Source organism: Octopus bimaculoides, chromosome 22 (assembly GCF_001194135.2).
Source record: "Octopus bimaculoides isolate UCB-OBI-ISO-001 chromosome 22, ASM119413v2, whole genome shotgun sequence".
NCBI lineage: Eukaryota > Metazoa > Mollusca > Cephalopoda > Octopoda > Octopodidae > Octopus > Octopus bimaculoides.
The window spans coordinates 27,988,403-28,000,263 of NC_069002.1; the positions used below are offsets into that span (position 1 = coordinate 27,988,403).

General features: G+C 36.7%; 2 protein-coding genes across 3 annotated transcripts in view; one reads left to right on the forward strand and one right to left on the reverse strand.

Annotated features, from left to right (window-relative positions):
- LOC106872098 (gamma-aminobutyric acid type B receptor subunit 1) overlaps positions 1-116 on the forward strand; it is a 56,613-nt gene extending 56,497 nt beyond the window's left edge. The window contains exon 18 of the mRNA XM_014918957.2: positions 93-116. Coding sequence (XP_014774443.2) covers positions 93-116 — 24 coding nt within the window. The remainder of the gene's footprint in view (positions 1-92) is intronic.
- Positions 60-11,861, reverse strand: part of LOC106872095 (E3 ubiquitin-protein ligase PPP1R11) — a 13,868-nt gene continuing 2,066 nt past the window's right edge. Inside the window, exons 2-4 of one of the 2 annotated variants that reach the window (XM_014918955.2) lie at positions 5,744-5,852; positions 2,292-2,426; positions 60-361 (exon numbers count right to left, since the gene is read on the reverse strand). In XM_014918955.2, the coding sequence (XP_014774441.1) occupies positions 255-361; positions 2,292-2,426; positions 5,744-5,852 (351 nt within the window). In that variant the 3' untranslated portion in view covers positions 60-254. Of the gene's footprint in view, positions 369-2,291; positions 2,427-5,743; positions 5,853-11,861 lie in introns of both variants that reach the window. The other variant, XM_014918954.2, reaches the window with a different exon arrangement.

The window sequence follows — 11,861 nt, forward strand, 5'->3', positions numbered from 1 at the left end:
AAAAAAAAAAAAAAAAAAAAAAAACTACAGACATAATTTACAAAATATTCACTGACATATTTTTGTTCTTTTTTTGTTCTTTTTTTTTATAGCAATATTTTGGTTCTTTAAATTAACCAAAATAGGAAAAAAGATAATTGTTTAAGAGAATGTGAAGAGAGAGAGAGAGAGAAAGTGAGAGTAGTGTTTGATTACTCTCCACTTGCAAGTAGGATTAAAACCAAAAAAAGGATGATAAAAATAATTTTCCTATGTCAGAGACTTTCCTCCTGCTCCATAATTATTATTATCGTTATCTTTATTATCCTTGCCATCTTTACTGTGATTATCTTTGTGTGAATAATTTTCCCCTTGGGCAGACCTGGATTCTAGAATTGAAGTCATGACAAAAAAAAATAAATAAATAAAAAATAAAAATAATTAGATTAAATTAACGAATTACAAACTTGAGATACAATTTCAAAGACGATTACATAAAAAGAATTTGTACGACGATAACGGAAAATTAAAAATATAATTGCATAAAATAGAAAACAAAACCAATAAAAAAAAAACATAAAAAAGAAACCTCTTAATTTTTTGTGTTTAATTCATGACCCCCCCCCCCCAAAAAAAAATTGGTAAGTGAATGACCATTTCTCAACTGAAGAAATTTGGAAATCCCTGAGGTATTAAGAGGGGAGGGGCATGCTTCCTAACTATATTGTTCCAGGTTCAGTCTCACTGTTTGGCATCTTGGGAATGGCCTTTGACAATATCCCCAAGCTGATCAAAGGTTTCATCATCATCATCATCGTTTAACGTCCTCTTTCCATGCTAGCATGGGTTGGACGATTTGACTGAGGACTGGTGAAACCGGATGGCAACACCAGGCTCCAGTCTGATGTTTGTGAGTGGATTTTGTTTTGTTGGCACTCTGTCACTTACGATGTTGAGGGTTCCAGTTGATCTGATCAACGGAACAGCCTGCTCATGAAATTAATGTGCATGTGGCTGAGCACTCCACAGACATGTGTACCCTTAACGTAGTTCTCGGGGATATTCAGTGTGACACTGTGTGACAAGGCTGACCCTTTGAATTACAGGCACAACAGAAACAGGAAGTAAGAGTGAGAGAAAGTTGTGGTGAAAGAGTACAGCAGGGTTCGCCACCATCCCCTGCTGGAGCCTCGTGGAGCTTTAGGTGTTTTCGCTCGATAAACACTCACAACGCCCAGTCTAGGAATTGAAACCGCGAGTCCGCTGCCCTAACCACTGGGCCATTGCGCCTCCACTTGTGAGTGGATTATATAGGCAGAAACTGAAAGAAGCTGTTGTGTGTGTGTGTGTGTGTGTGTGTGTGTGTTCTTGTTTTGACATTGTAGGCTAGTTGTAAATGATTGTCACAGTCATACAAGCTGTGTCGTTCATTTCCAATGCTCTGCAAAAACATGTCTGGCATGCTGTTTACAAACTGGATAGAGTAAAATGTCTGATCAGGGATTCTACTTTCCAATTTCTTCTGATCACTTAGAACAGGGGTTTCCAAATGGTGTGACAGAAGAGGATACCAGGTGAGGCAGAATGATTCAAAGACAATCAAAGATTTAGAAACAGTTTCAAAAATATTCATACGCCAAAAATAAATATGATTTCAAAATTTAAAATATCATTGTGGATTACTTGTAATTGCATGCAGGAGTCCCAATATAAATAATTATAAATAATTATTGACTGATTTTATCATTCTGATATTTTTGCATTATATCAGGTATCAACCCATAAAGTGTTGGAATTTGCACTTTCATAGCATGGACTGCTGAGCACATTTTATGAAAATGAGACTACCGTGCACCCATAAAAAAACCAAAAATAGTTAAAATAGCTTCTTAGTATACAATGGTGGCAAGTCTTACATCATTTGAAAAGTCATTAGTTGAGCTATTAATTCTCTTGCATTCTGGGGGTATTGGAGCGTTTGTGTGTCATTAGACCCCAACAAACGCCCATAAATTAATTGCATCTATCAGGGCCAAGATTGCAGCCTGTCGACTACGATCTTGACCCGTTGCGCTTTATGTGTTAAAAATATATATATATATAGTAACTTGGGTCTGCAAATTGGAGGAGAGAGTTATCAATGATAATATTCTGACTTCGAACCTGCGGTTATCTCCCTTTAACCTCTCTCTGGACCCGTGGTGAGGTGCAAGCAAATTTTCATTCTGAAAATGCAGTCCAGAGAAAAAAATTGGGAACCACTGACTTAGAATAATGAAACTTTTATTAAAAAAAAACAAAAACATAGCTACCTTCTAATTCAGTTCCAGTGGGATCTTTTGTTCTGTAGCATTGACTCTTGTGGCCATGACAACTGTTGCATTCCTCATTGTCTTCTTCAGATGAAGATTCTCCAAAGCTACGAGGCTTTTCATATATACAACAGCCTAACAATAAATTGGAAAATGAAAATTGTTATTAGAAATTTTTAAAGAAATACTTTCTGAAAGTCAGATTTCATTCAGGTAAAATGTCTGTATTTCTGGAAGGAATGTATTCATGTCATATCTGGTACAACCCCTCGTATATCATTCATACTGGCAATATAAGAGGGGTTGTACCAGTTAATGGAATTTGAATTTAGAATCAATGAATTAAACGATGGCATAGAACAACTGTTGGAGGCGCATGGCTGAGTGGTAAGGCCATTGCACTCATGATTGCAAAGATTAAGGTTTTGATTCCCAGACCGGGTGGTACATTGCGTTCTTAAGAAAAAAAAAAAATTGGTTTCATGTTGCTCCCATCTCCTCATCAGTAAAAGAGCAACCCCGCGAGGGACTGTTCAGAGTGAATGTTGGCATCTCGGTCATGGAAACCTGGCAGGCAGCCCTATGAGTCCTAGGGCTTGGGCCTGTAATGCCCAGGGACTGTTGATGATGATGATAAAGTAATTGTCACATATGACCTTGTACAACTAAACTATGTTCACTGGTGATTGGTTAGGAATCTTGCAATTAAAAATAGTTCATGAAGTGATGTGATCTTCTTCTAGACTGGAAGACAGTGTTTAAGTACCTACAGACAAGCCCATTTATGGAGTTGAGGTTAACGGAAAAAAAAAGACCCCAAAAAACACAAGAGCTGTATCACTGCAATATTTCTATGGAAACAAACAAAATAATACCTCTAAAAGTTCACATGCACTGTAATCTCATTCCTTCTAAAAGCTGGACACTAATCACTAAAAAAAAAAGTAACCATTACTCAGAAAGTACAGGCATTGTACTTGAAGGTCAACTTTTCTTTTCCCTTTTATGGTAGCAGTAGGGAAGTCATGTGGTGTAGTGGTTAGAGCATTTGGTTTATGAATCATGAGGTCATGGGATCAATTCCAGAACAAAGCAGCACATTGGGTCCTAGAGCAAGACATTTTGCTTTCTGCTGCCTCAGTCCACTCAGCTGTAAAGAAGCAAACAACTGGGTGTTGCTACAGCCCTGCCCCATCCCCACTTTTCTGCAGGGGAAAGGTGAGAGCCAAGGGGAAGGGGAGTCAATGCCTGTTTGTGAGCACGCAGGCTACCTAAAACGATCAGCAAAAGCAGAGTACATGCTACCAACATATACGGGTGGGGGTGACACCTGGTTGTACCTTATGGAGGTGATGGGGTGTCCAAGGCAGTTTTGACCAAATCTAAGGCTATTGGTTGACCAGACTTGTAAGTCTTTTTTTTTTTTGCCACAAGACCGCTGTTGTCCAAGGAATAAAGTATGGTAAATACGGAGTGGCACCATCGTTGTTGCAGATGTTGGTGCCAGAATGCAAATAGCTTTGTCTTTTATCTTTCACTTGCTTCAAACACTGAACTGCGGCCATGCTGGGGCACCACCCCTTGAAGGGTTTTAAGGTGAAATAAGTCAACTGCAGAACTTATTTATCTAAACCTGGTATTTATTCCATTTCCACCCTTATGCCAACACGGCTGATGTACAGGGATGTAAACAAACCAGCATTGGTAGGCTAGTTTAAGTGGTATGCGGTGCACAGACACACAGACTCACACACACAAACACAAATATGTGTGTGTGTGTGTGACTGTATATAATAATAATAAAAATAAAAATAATAAAAATAACAACAACAATCCATGGATTGTTGTTATTTTAATGCATCACAAGGTGCATTAAATATATATAAATCCCATCCATGGATTATCATTATTATTATTATACTACTACTACTGCTGCTGCTGCTACTACTACTACTACTACTACTACTACAATTATCCTACATTATATCGGCCCAGCTCAGTGTGACCCCAAAAGACTGGTATCACCAGTTGGCATCATTAAGTTGTAGTCAGCATAATAGAATAAGGGCTTTTATATGCATATTCAGAACATCCCCTGTAAATGAACTTAAAGGATGTGTAAATAATTAAAGGATAAAAATCATCTAAAATAATTAATTTTATCAGTGGCCAATATATAAAATAAAAACCTTTTAGATAAAATTCATATATAGAGATATATAATTATATAGAATACAATTATAACATATATATATATAGATATAATAATATTAGGGACAAAATCCAAAATTACAGGTAAAAACTCAATTAAAATCAATTTACAAAAAATTAAAATTAAATTGAGCTTTATAGATAAAATATATATAAAATGTATAGTTTTAGGGAAAATAACCAAGTTTCATGAACTCATCGATGAAAATCCACTATCACATATAGAAAAATGAACAATTAAAAGCACAATAAATGAGTATAATATAAAGCAAAACTTATATATATATATATATATATATATATACTTATATGTGTGCGTGTGTGTGTGTGCGTGTGCGTGTGCGTGTGTGTGGTGAAGTATGACCTTCGAGCGTTGGTCCTCACAGATGTGATGACAAGTGACTGATGCATTTGGAGATATGTTGTGCTTAAGAAGATCTGGCAAGCCAATTGAAACCGTAACTGTGGCGTATGTCAGTGCAACATACCTGACCCTTTTAAGAGTACCCTTCAATCATTGGGCAATAAACTGTGCTTGCGAAGACCTGTTGAGTCAAGTGAAGTAATTGTAGTGGCTGATGACAGTACTGTGCTGGTGGCACATAAAAAGCACTATTTGAGCGTGGTCGATGCTAGCACTGCCTGACTGGTCCCATGCTGGTGGCATGTAAAAAGCACCATTAAAGCCTGGTCAATGCCAGTACCGCCTGACTGGTCCTCATGCTAGTAGCACGTAAAAAGCACCCACTACACTCTTGGAGTGGTTGGCATTAGGAAGGGTATCCAGCTGTAGAAACTTTGCCAGATCAGATTGGAGCTTTCTGGCTTGCCAACCCTCAGTCAAACTGTCCAACCCATGCCAGCATGGAAAGTGGACATCAAACTACAATGATGATGATATACACACACATACATATGTATATATATGTACACACACACACACACACACACACACACATGATGGGTTTCTTTCTACCAAATTCACTCAAATGAGCAAAAGAAGTTAGGTTTTTAACTTCTTATTTAATCCTTTTGAAAATAATGAAGAATTTAGTGAAATAATTTTTGTCATTAAAAGCCTGGTGTTCTGAAAACAAATTAACATGAAATATCGATGGAAGGTTTCAATTTAGATAATTTAAAAGCAGAAAGTTCTCATCATAAGATAAGAACCAGAAGTTGTTTTGATTACATCGGCATCAAAAGGTTTAATTAGTTTTTCTAGAGAAGGTCTCACTTACATTTCGATTTTTTTCGGTTCAGGCCCTCATTGTCAACAGTATCATTTGTCCATTTTACTTTCTTGCTATTCTTTACCTTTTTTAACCTTAAATGTAACGTCGGACTTCTCTGAAAGAAAAACAAAAACAAAAAATTACCATCAAATATTGAAATGGTTCGTTATACATATTGCATAGTTTCTAATTATTGTGATACTCTTGAGGATTTGGTAAACATTGCTTTTAAGTTAATTTCAGCATCATCAACATTTAATGCCTGCTTTTCATGCTGGTATGGGTTGGACAGTTTGAAAGGGTTCCAGCAAGCACCAGGGCTACACCGAGCTTCAGCGTCAGCTTCGGCACCGCTTCTTCAGACGGATGCTCTTCCAAACTTAATGCCACCCACTTCATACAATATACTGGGTGCTTTTTTCATGCCATGGTACTCGCCAAGTAAGGTTGCCAAGAAACTTACAAGAGAGAAAAAAAAAAAAAAAAAAAAAAAAAAAAACAACAAAAAACAAAAACAAAAACAAAAAACCCCGAAACAGCTGTGAGGCACAAATTACGAACTAAATGTGAAATTTATGCTTTTCTGCTTTTTATCTTCAATATTATCCTCATTAAATGTTGGATGGTTTGAGAGGAGCTGGCAAGCCAGAGAACTGCACCAAATTCCATTGTCTGTCGTGGTTTTTACAGCTGGATATGTTAATGTAAAAGATTGCTTCTGCCGATTCTATTTATAAATGAAAGTTGGTTTCACCTGGATTTGTTGTTGAAAGGGGTCTTAGTTTTGCAGGTGTTGTATTGCAACCTCGTTAGTGCTAGTGCCACAAAAAATGCACTTAGGGTCATCTGTAAGGTGGTTAGCATAATAAATGGCATTGCAACATAGAAATCAGGCCAAAACAGATACTGGACCACGGGACAGTCTTTGAAGCTGTCAGATCCTGTCCAACCCATGCCAGCATGGATGATAGATGTTAAATGATGATGATGGTAATAAGGATGTAAGAACATATTGGAATTTAATAACGTGTCATTAATTGAGCTCTTAATAACTGTGGATATATTTTTACATGTTTATAAATCATCGCTTTTTACATGGATGTGTGTGTGTGTGTGTGTTTGTATGTGTATGTATAAATATATATGTATATACACACACACTTGAATTTACTGCAATGCAATAACATGTTGAAGTTTAAATGAGCTCTTAATTATTGTGGATATATATATTTTATGTTTAGGCATTAATTCTCTCTGTATGCTTAAAACACCAGTTGGCAACAAAACAATAAAATTGGAGTCATAATGCCAATTATTTTTGGCAAGGTAAAGAAGTAAATAGCTTCAAGAATTAAACAACATTCAGATATGTGAAGCTCCACCCTTGCCACACCCACTGGACTTGTTGAAAATATAAACAAATTATAGGCACAGGTGTGGCCGAGAAGTTTGCTTCCCTACAACAGGGTTTTCGGTTCAGTCCCATTGTGTGATGCCTGGAGCAAGTGTTTACTCCCTGGTCAACCAAAGCCTTGTGAGTGGATTTGCGAGATAGAAACTGAAAGAAGCCTGACTACACACACACACACACACACATAAAACAAAACAGGAAACTGGAAATTTTTATTCTTTTACTTGTTTCAGTCATTAGGCTGTGGCCATGCTGGGGCATCGCCCTGAAGAACTTTTTGTAAAATGTATTGACCCTAGTACTTTCTTTTTATAAGCCTGGTACTTTTCTATCGATCTCTATTGCCGAACCTATAAGTTACGGGGACATAAACACACCAGCACTGGTTGTCAAGCGGTGTTGGTGGGGCAAATGCAGAGACTTGCCCAAGGTGCCATGCAGTGGTACTGAACCTGGGATCATGATGTGGTTGAGAAGCAAGCTTCTTACATATATATGTGTGTGAGTTTGTGTGCGTGTGCTCCCATCAGGGCCTGACAGTTGGTGTTAGTGTGTTTACGTCCCTGTAACATAGTAGATCGGCAAACGATATCGATATTATAAGTACTAGATTTTTTACAAAAAAAAAAGAGCTCCGAAGTTGATTTGTTTCACTAAAATCCCGTCAAGGCGACGCTCCAGCATGGCCGCAGTCAAATGACAGAAGCAGATAAAAGATAGAAAATACAAACAGACACCTAGAAACAAGCTCTGTGGTTAACATGAAAAACAACGAGGTACTTTGATAGGAGATAACTGACTCAAGGGGAACAACTTTGATGGTTTAACTGGAAGCTCCTAGTTTAGAAAAACATTTATATTCAATATTGAAGAACATTGCTATTAATTTGTTATATATATAATTAATAAACTCAGCGGAAGTCACAAATGTGACCCAGGGGTAACTAAATTAGCATAGAATAATGGTTTCATATTTTTTTATAATTAAGATCTAAACTGTTAATATATGAATGCAGAAGGGATAGTCGAATAACTGTAAACCTACTTTTGGGCCACCCTATATATATTGTTATATTTCGGGACGGTCATTGCTTTTTTTTTTTTTTTTGCCAAATAAACACACGCACTATATATATATATATATATATATATATATTTCTTCACTCGTTTATTACTGTTCTTATTTTGTTATTTTAACCCATGTCCATCGTCTGGAATACAACAATACCAGTTTCAACACGATTTCACATCAGGTACCTTGCAAAACGAATTGATAAACACACACACACTATATATATATATAAGTCTTTAACGTTTCGAGCCTACGCTCATCCACAGAAAGAAACAAGGAGAGAAAAAAAAAGAAGAAAAAAAAAGAATGTGTAGTGGATTGCGATCTATCTATCTATCTATCTATATATATATATATATATATATATATATAGTCTTACGTTTAAGATGATTTCCATGCTGAGAAGGTTACAATCTTAATATCAAAGATCCCTATGGATCACACAGGTTGTAATCCTTTGAAACATATGTAGGAATAAAGTATGCAATTATAACATGCGTTTTCTCCAATCCTTAAATTCTTATATATATATATATATATATATATATATATATATACGAACGAGTGGACAAACGATAGTCTAGTGATGTGAGATTCAAATTCAAAATGGCTGACGACTGGCATCACGCTTGAAACTTAATAGTACCAACGAATTTGAATCAAACTGTTTTGATCTATCTATCTATCTATATAGGCTCAGGAATGTCTGTGTGGGAAGAAGCTTGCATCTCAATCACATGGTACCTTGGGCACGTATCTTCTGCTATAGCCTTGAGAGTGGATTTGGTAGACAGAAACTGAAAAAAAATCTGTTGTATATATGTATGTGACAAGTGAGTCTTGAGATAGGAATTTTAGAATCCAGTATCCACTTTTTGAAGCACTGTCATTGGAAATGCCAAATTCCAAGAATACTAAGGTAAAGGTAAAGTTACTTCCTCAAATCATGCTGACTCATAAGAGCCGACCTCCTGGTTTTGTTGCATATATGTTCTCCACCTGGATGTCCATCATAAGATTACTCATTTTTGCCAGCTGAGTGGACTGGAGCAACATGAACTGAATTGTTTTGCTCAAGAACACAACGCGTCACTCGGTCCAAGAATTGAAACCACAATCTTATGATCATGAGTCCAACACCCTAACCACTAAGACACGTGCCTCCAGTCCCTGCTCTCAATGAAAATATTCCAAGTGGAGTTTTGTGAATGATACTGGACAAGATATATAGAAGGTGCACACTCTTCATCAAAGATCACTTGGAGTGATGAGGCTACATTTAAATTAATTGGCTCAATTAACCACTGCAACTGCAATTACTGGGGACCTGAAAATCTGTATATTATGGAAGAACATCATATTAATTTACCAGGAGTTAGAGTATGGCATGGCTTATCACCAAACGGATCAACTGGATCATTCTTTTTTGACTGTATTGTGACTGGTTCCATTTACCTCAAATTGCTGTGAGGATTTATCGTACAAACCATTCAAGAGGACTTTGAAGATGTGAAGTTTTATTTCCAGCAACATGGGGCATCCCCACACTATCAATATCATCAACTACCATGAAGATATTTTGGCAAAGAGACAATGTACATTAGCTCACTTCCTCCATCAAATAGATGATGAGGTTCACTGAATCTCACACCATTAGACTTTGTTTTGTAGGGGTACTTAAAAGATGAAGTTTATGGTATGAAACTGGTAACCACTGACGGGTAGAAGGTATATAAACCACAAATGGAACGGTCCTTGATGTTTTTAATTCCAATGCTTTGTGTTATCAGCACTGCATGGACCAGAATGGTAATCAGTTTGAAAATAGGTGTTCATAAAAAAAAAAAAATTTCAGTGTATGACTACAGCACAAAACTGCAGTGTGTGGCAAATGATAGTATTTGTGTGCGAAGCCCCTAACTCTCAGCCATGAGGGAGGACATATTCATTCATTCATAGTGGTATTATATTCTGGTTTTGGTTTAATGGGGGTCAAAGAAAACAGTGGCAATTCAATTGTACCAATGTATAGGTCGGCATTTATAGGTGGGTGATGGACTTCATTATTACAGACAACAAATGAGAATTCTGCAATTTATCACTGAATAACTTGTACAGAGATGGTCAGATCCAGCCAGATCCAGCCTCTCATACCTACCCTACAATGTCATTCTAAAAGTATACAATCACATAATCAAAATTTCAAAGCTATGAGATAATGCATGATTGATTAAAAACAATGTTCACAAATAAGCATTCTATTTGGTAGAGAAATCTGAATGCTAAAGGGTTAATAGTGATCAAGTGTTTGCGCTGTACATTAGAGCGCTCCCTCCATCAAATCACATAGCCGTACAGGGGTACAATGTGCCACATGTCAGATATTGAAGTTACTGCTAAGCAAACGTGAGATGAAGGGTTTTGCTCAAGAACACAACACACCGGCTGATCAGGGAAACGAAACGAAGATCTAGCTATCCTAAGTGCACAGTTGACTCTGGTGGGATTTGAACTCAGTATGTAAAGAGCTTGAACAAATACCACAAGGTATTTTTCCCAATGCTCTGAGTCTACCACCCCTAACAATCATTTCCACTATAGGTATAAGGCCAGAAATTTTGCGGGAAGGGACCAGTCGATTATACAGACCCCAATGCTCAACTGGTATTTATTTTATGGACCTAGAAAGGAAGAAAGGCAAAGTCGATCTGGACGGAATTTGAATCTAGAGCATGCCAAAGTTCGAAGATACGTCGCCAAGAATTTTGTTCGACGCGCTAGTGGTTCTGAAACAAATCTATTGAGTTTAAATTCTTTCCCCTGGAAATAAACACCAACGAAGGAGCCTCTATGTGGTCGCCTGAACTTCCAGAAATAGCAGCCAAATCACCCTACACTCATCCCCCCCCCCCAAAAAAAACAAGATGGTCACGAATACTTTTGACCACGTCTGCTTCTTAAGGCCTGAGCTGGGGTTGAACAGTTGTCCTTTGCCTTCAATCTCAACTATAGTTATTCAGCCATTGGTCGAAACGACCTAAAATTAACACCGTTCTAACCGTGACAATCATGTCTTATTTCAAGACGCAGCATATCTACCGCTACATTTTCTAAAGTGTCATTCCTTGTTTAAGACTGTAAAATGTGGCTTCAATTAGATCTTAGCTGCTATTTTTAGCAGAGAGAAGGATCCATTCCTTGTAAGCAGCACACTTTGACTTCAGTTACGTCCCTTGATTGTCACATGATTGAATCCTTCATTCAATCACTTATTTACGGAAATTAATTATTCATCGGTAAATATCGTAAATATACGACGAAGACTTTTCCCCTCCACTTCGTTTTAATGTTTATTGTTGAAATAAAAATATTTAATTTTAATTTTTGAAAAATTAAATTATCATCTCAGTTAATAAATTGATTTCGTTACTGATTCATTATAGGAAAATAAATAAATTTTTAGTTCACCAAAATCAACGAATGTTTATTTTTAAAAGTAACAACAGTGATAAATGTAAACATTGGACAAGAAAAAACATTTGGAAGGAAAACAAAATTAAATATTTTCTCAAATAAATAAACAGATTTGATTTTATCAAAATACATCTCCATTGTTACCATTTAAACAACTGCATATATAT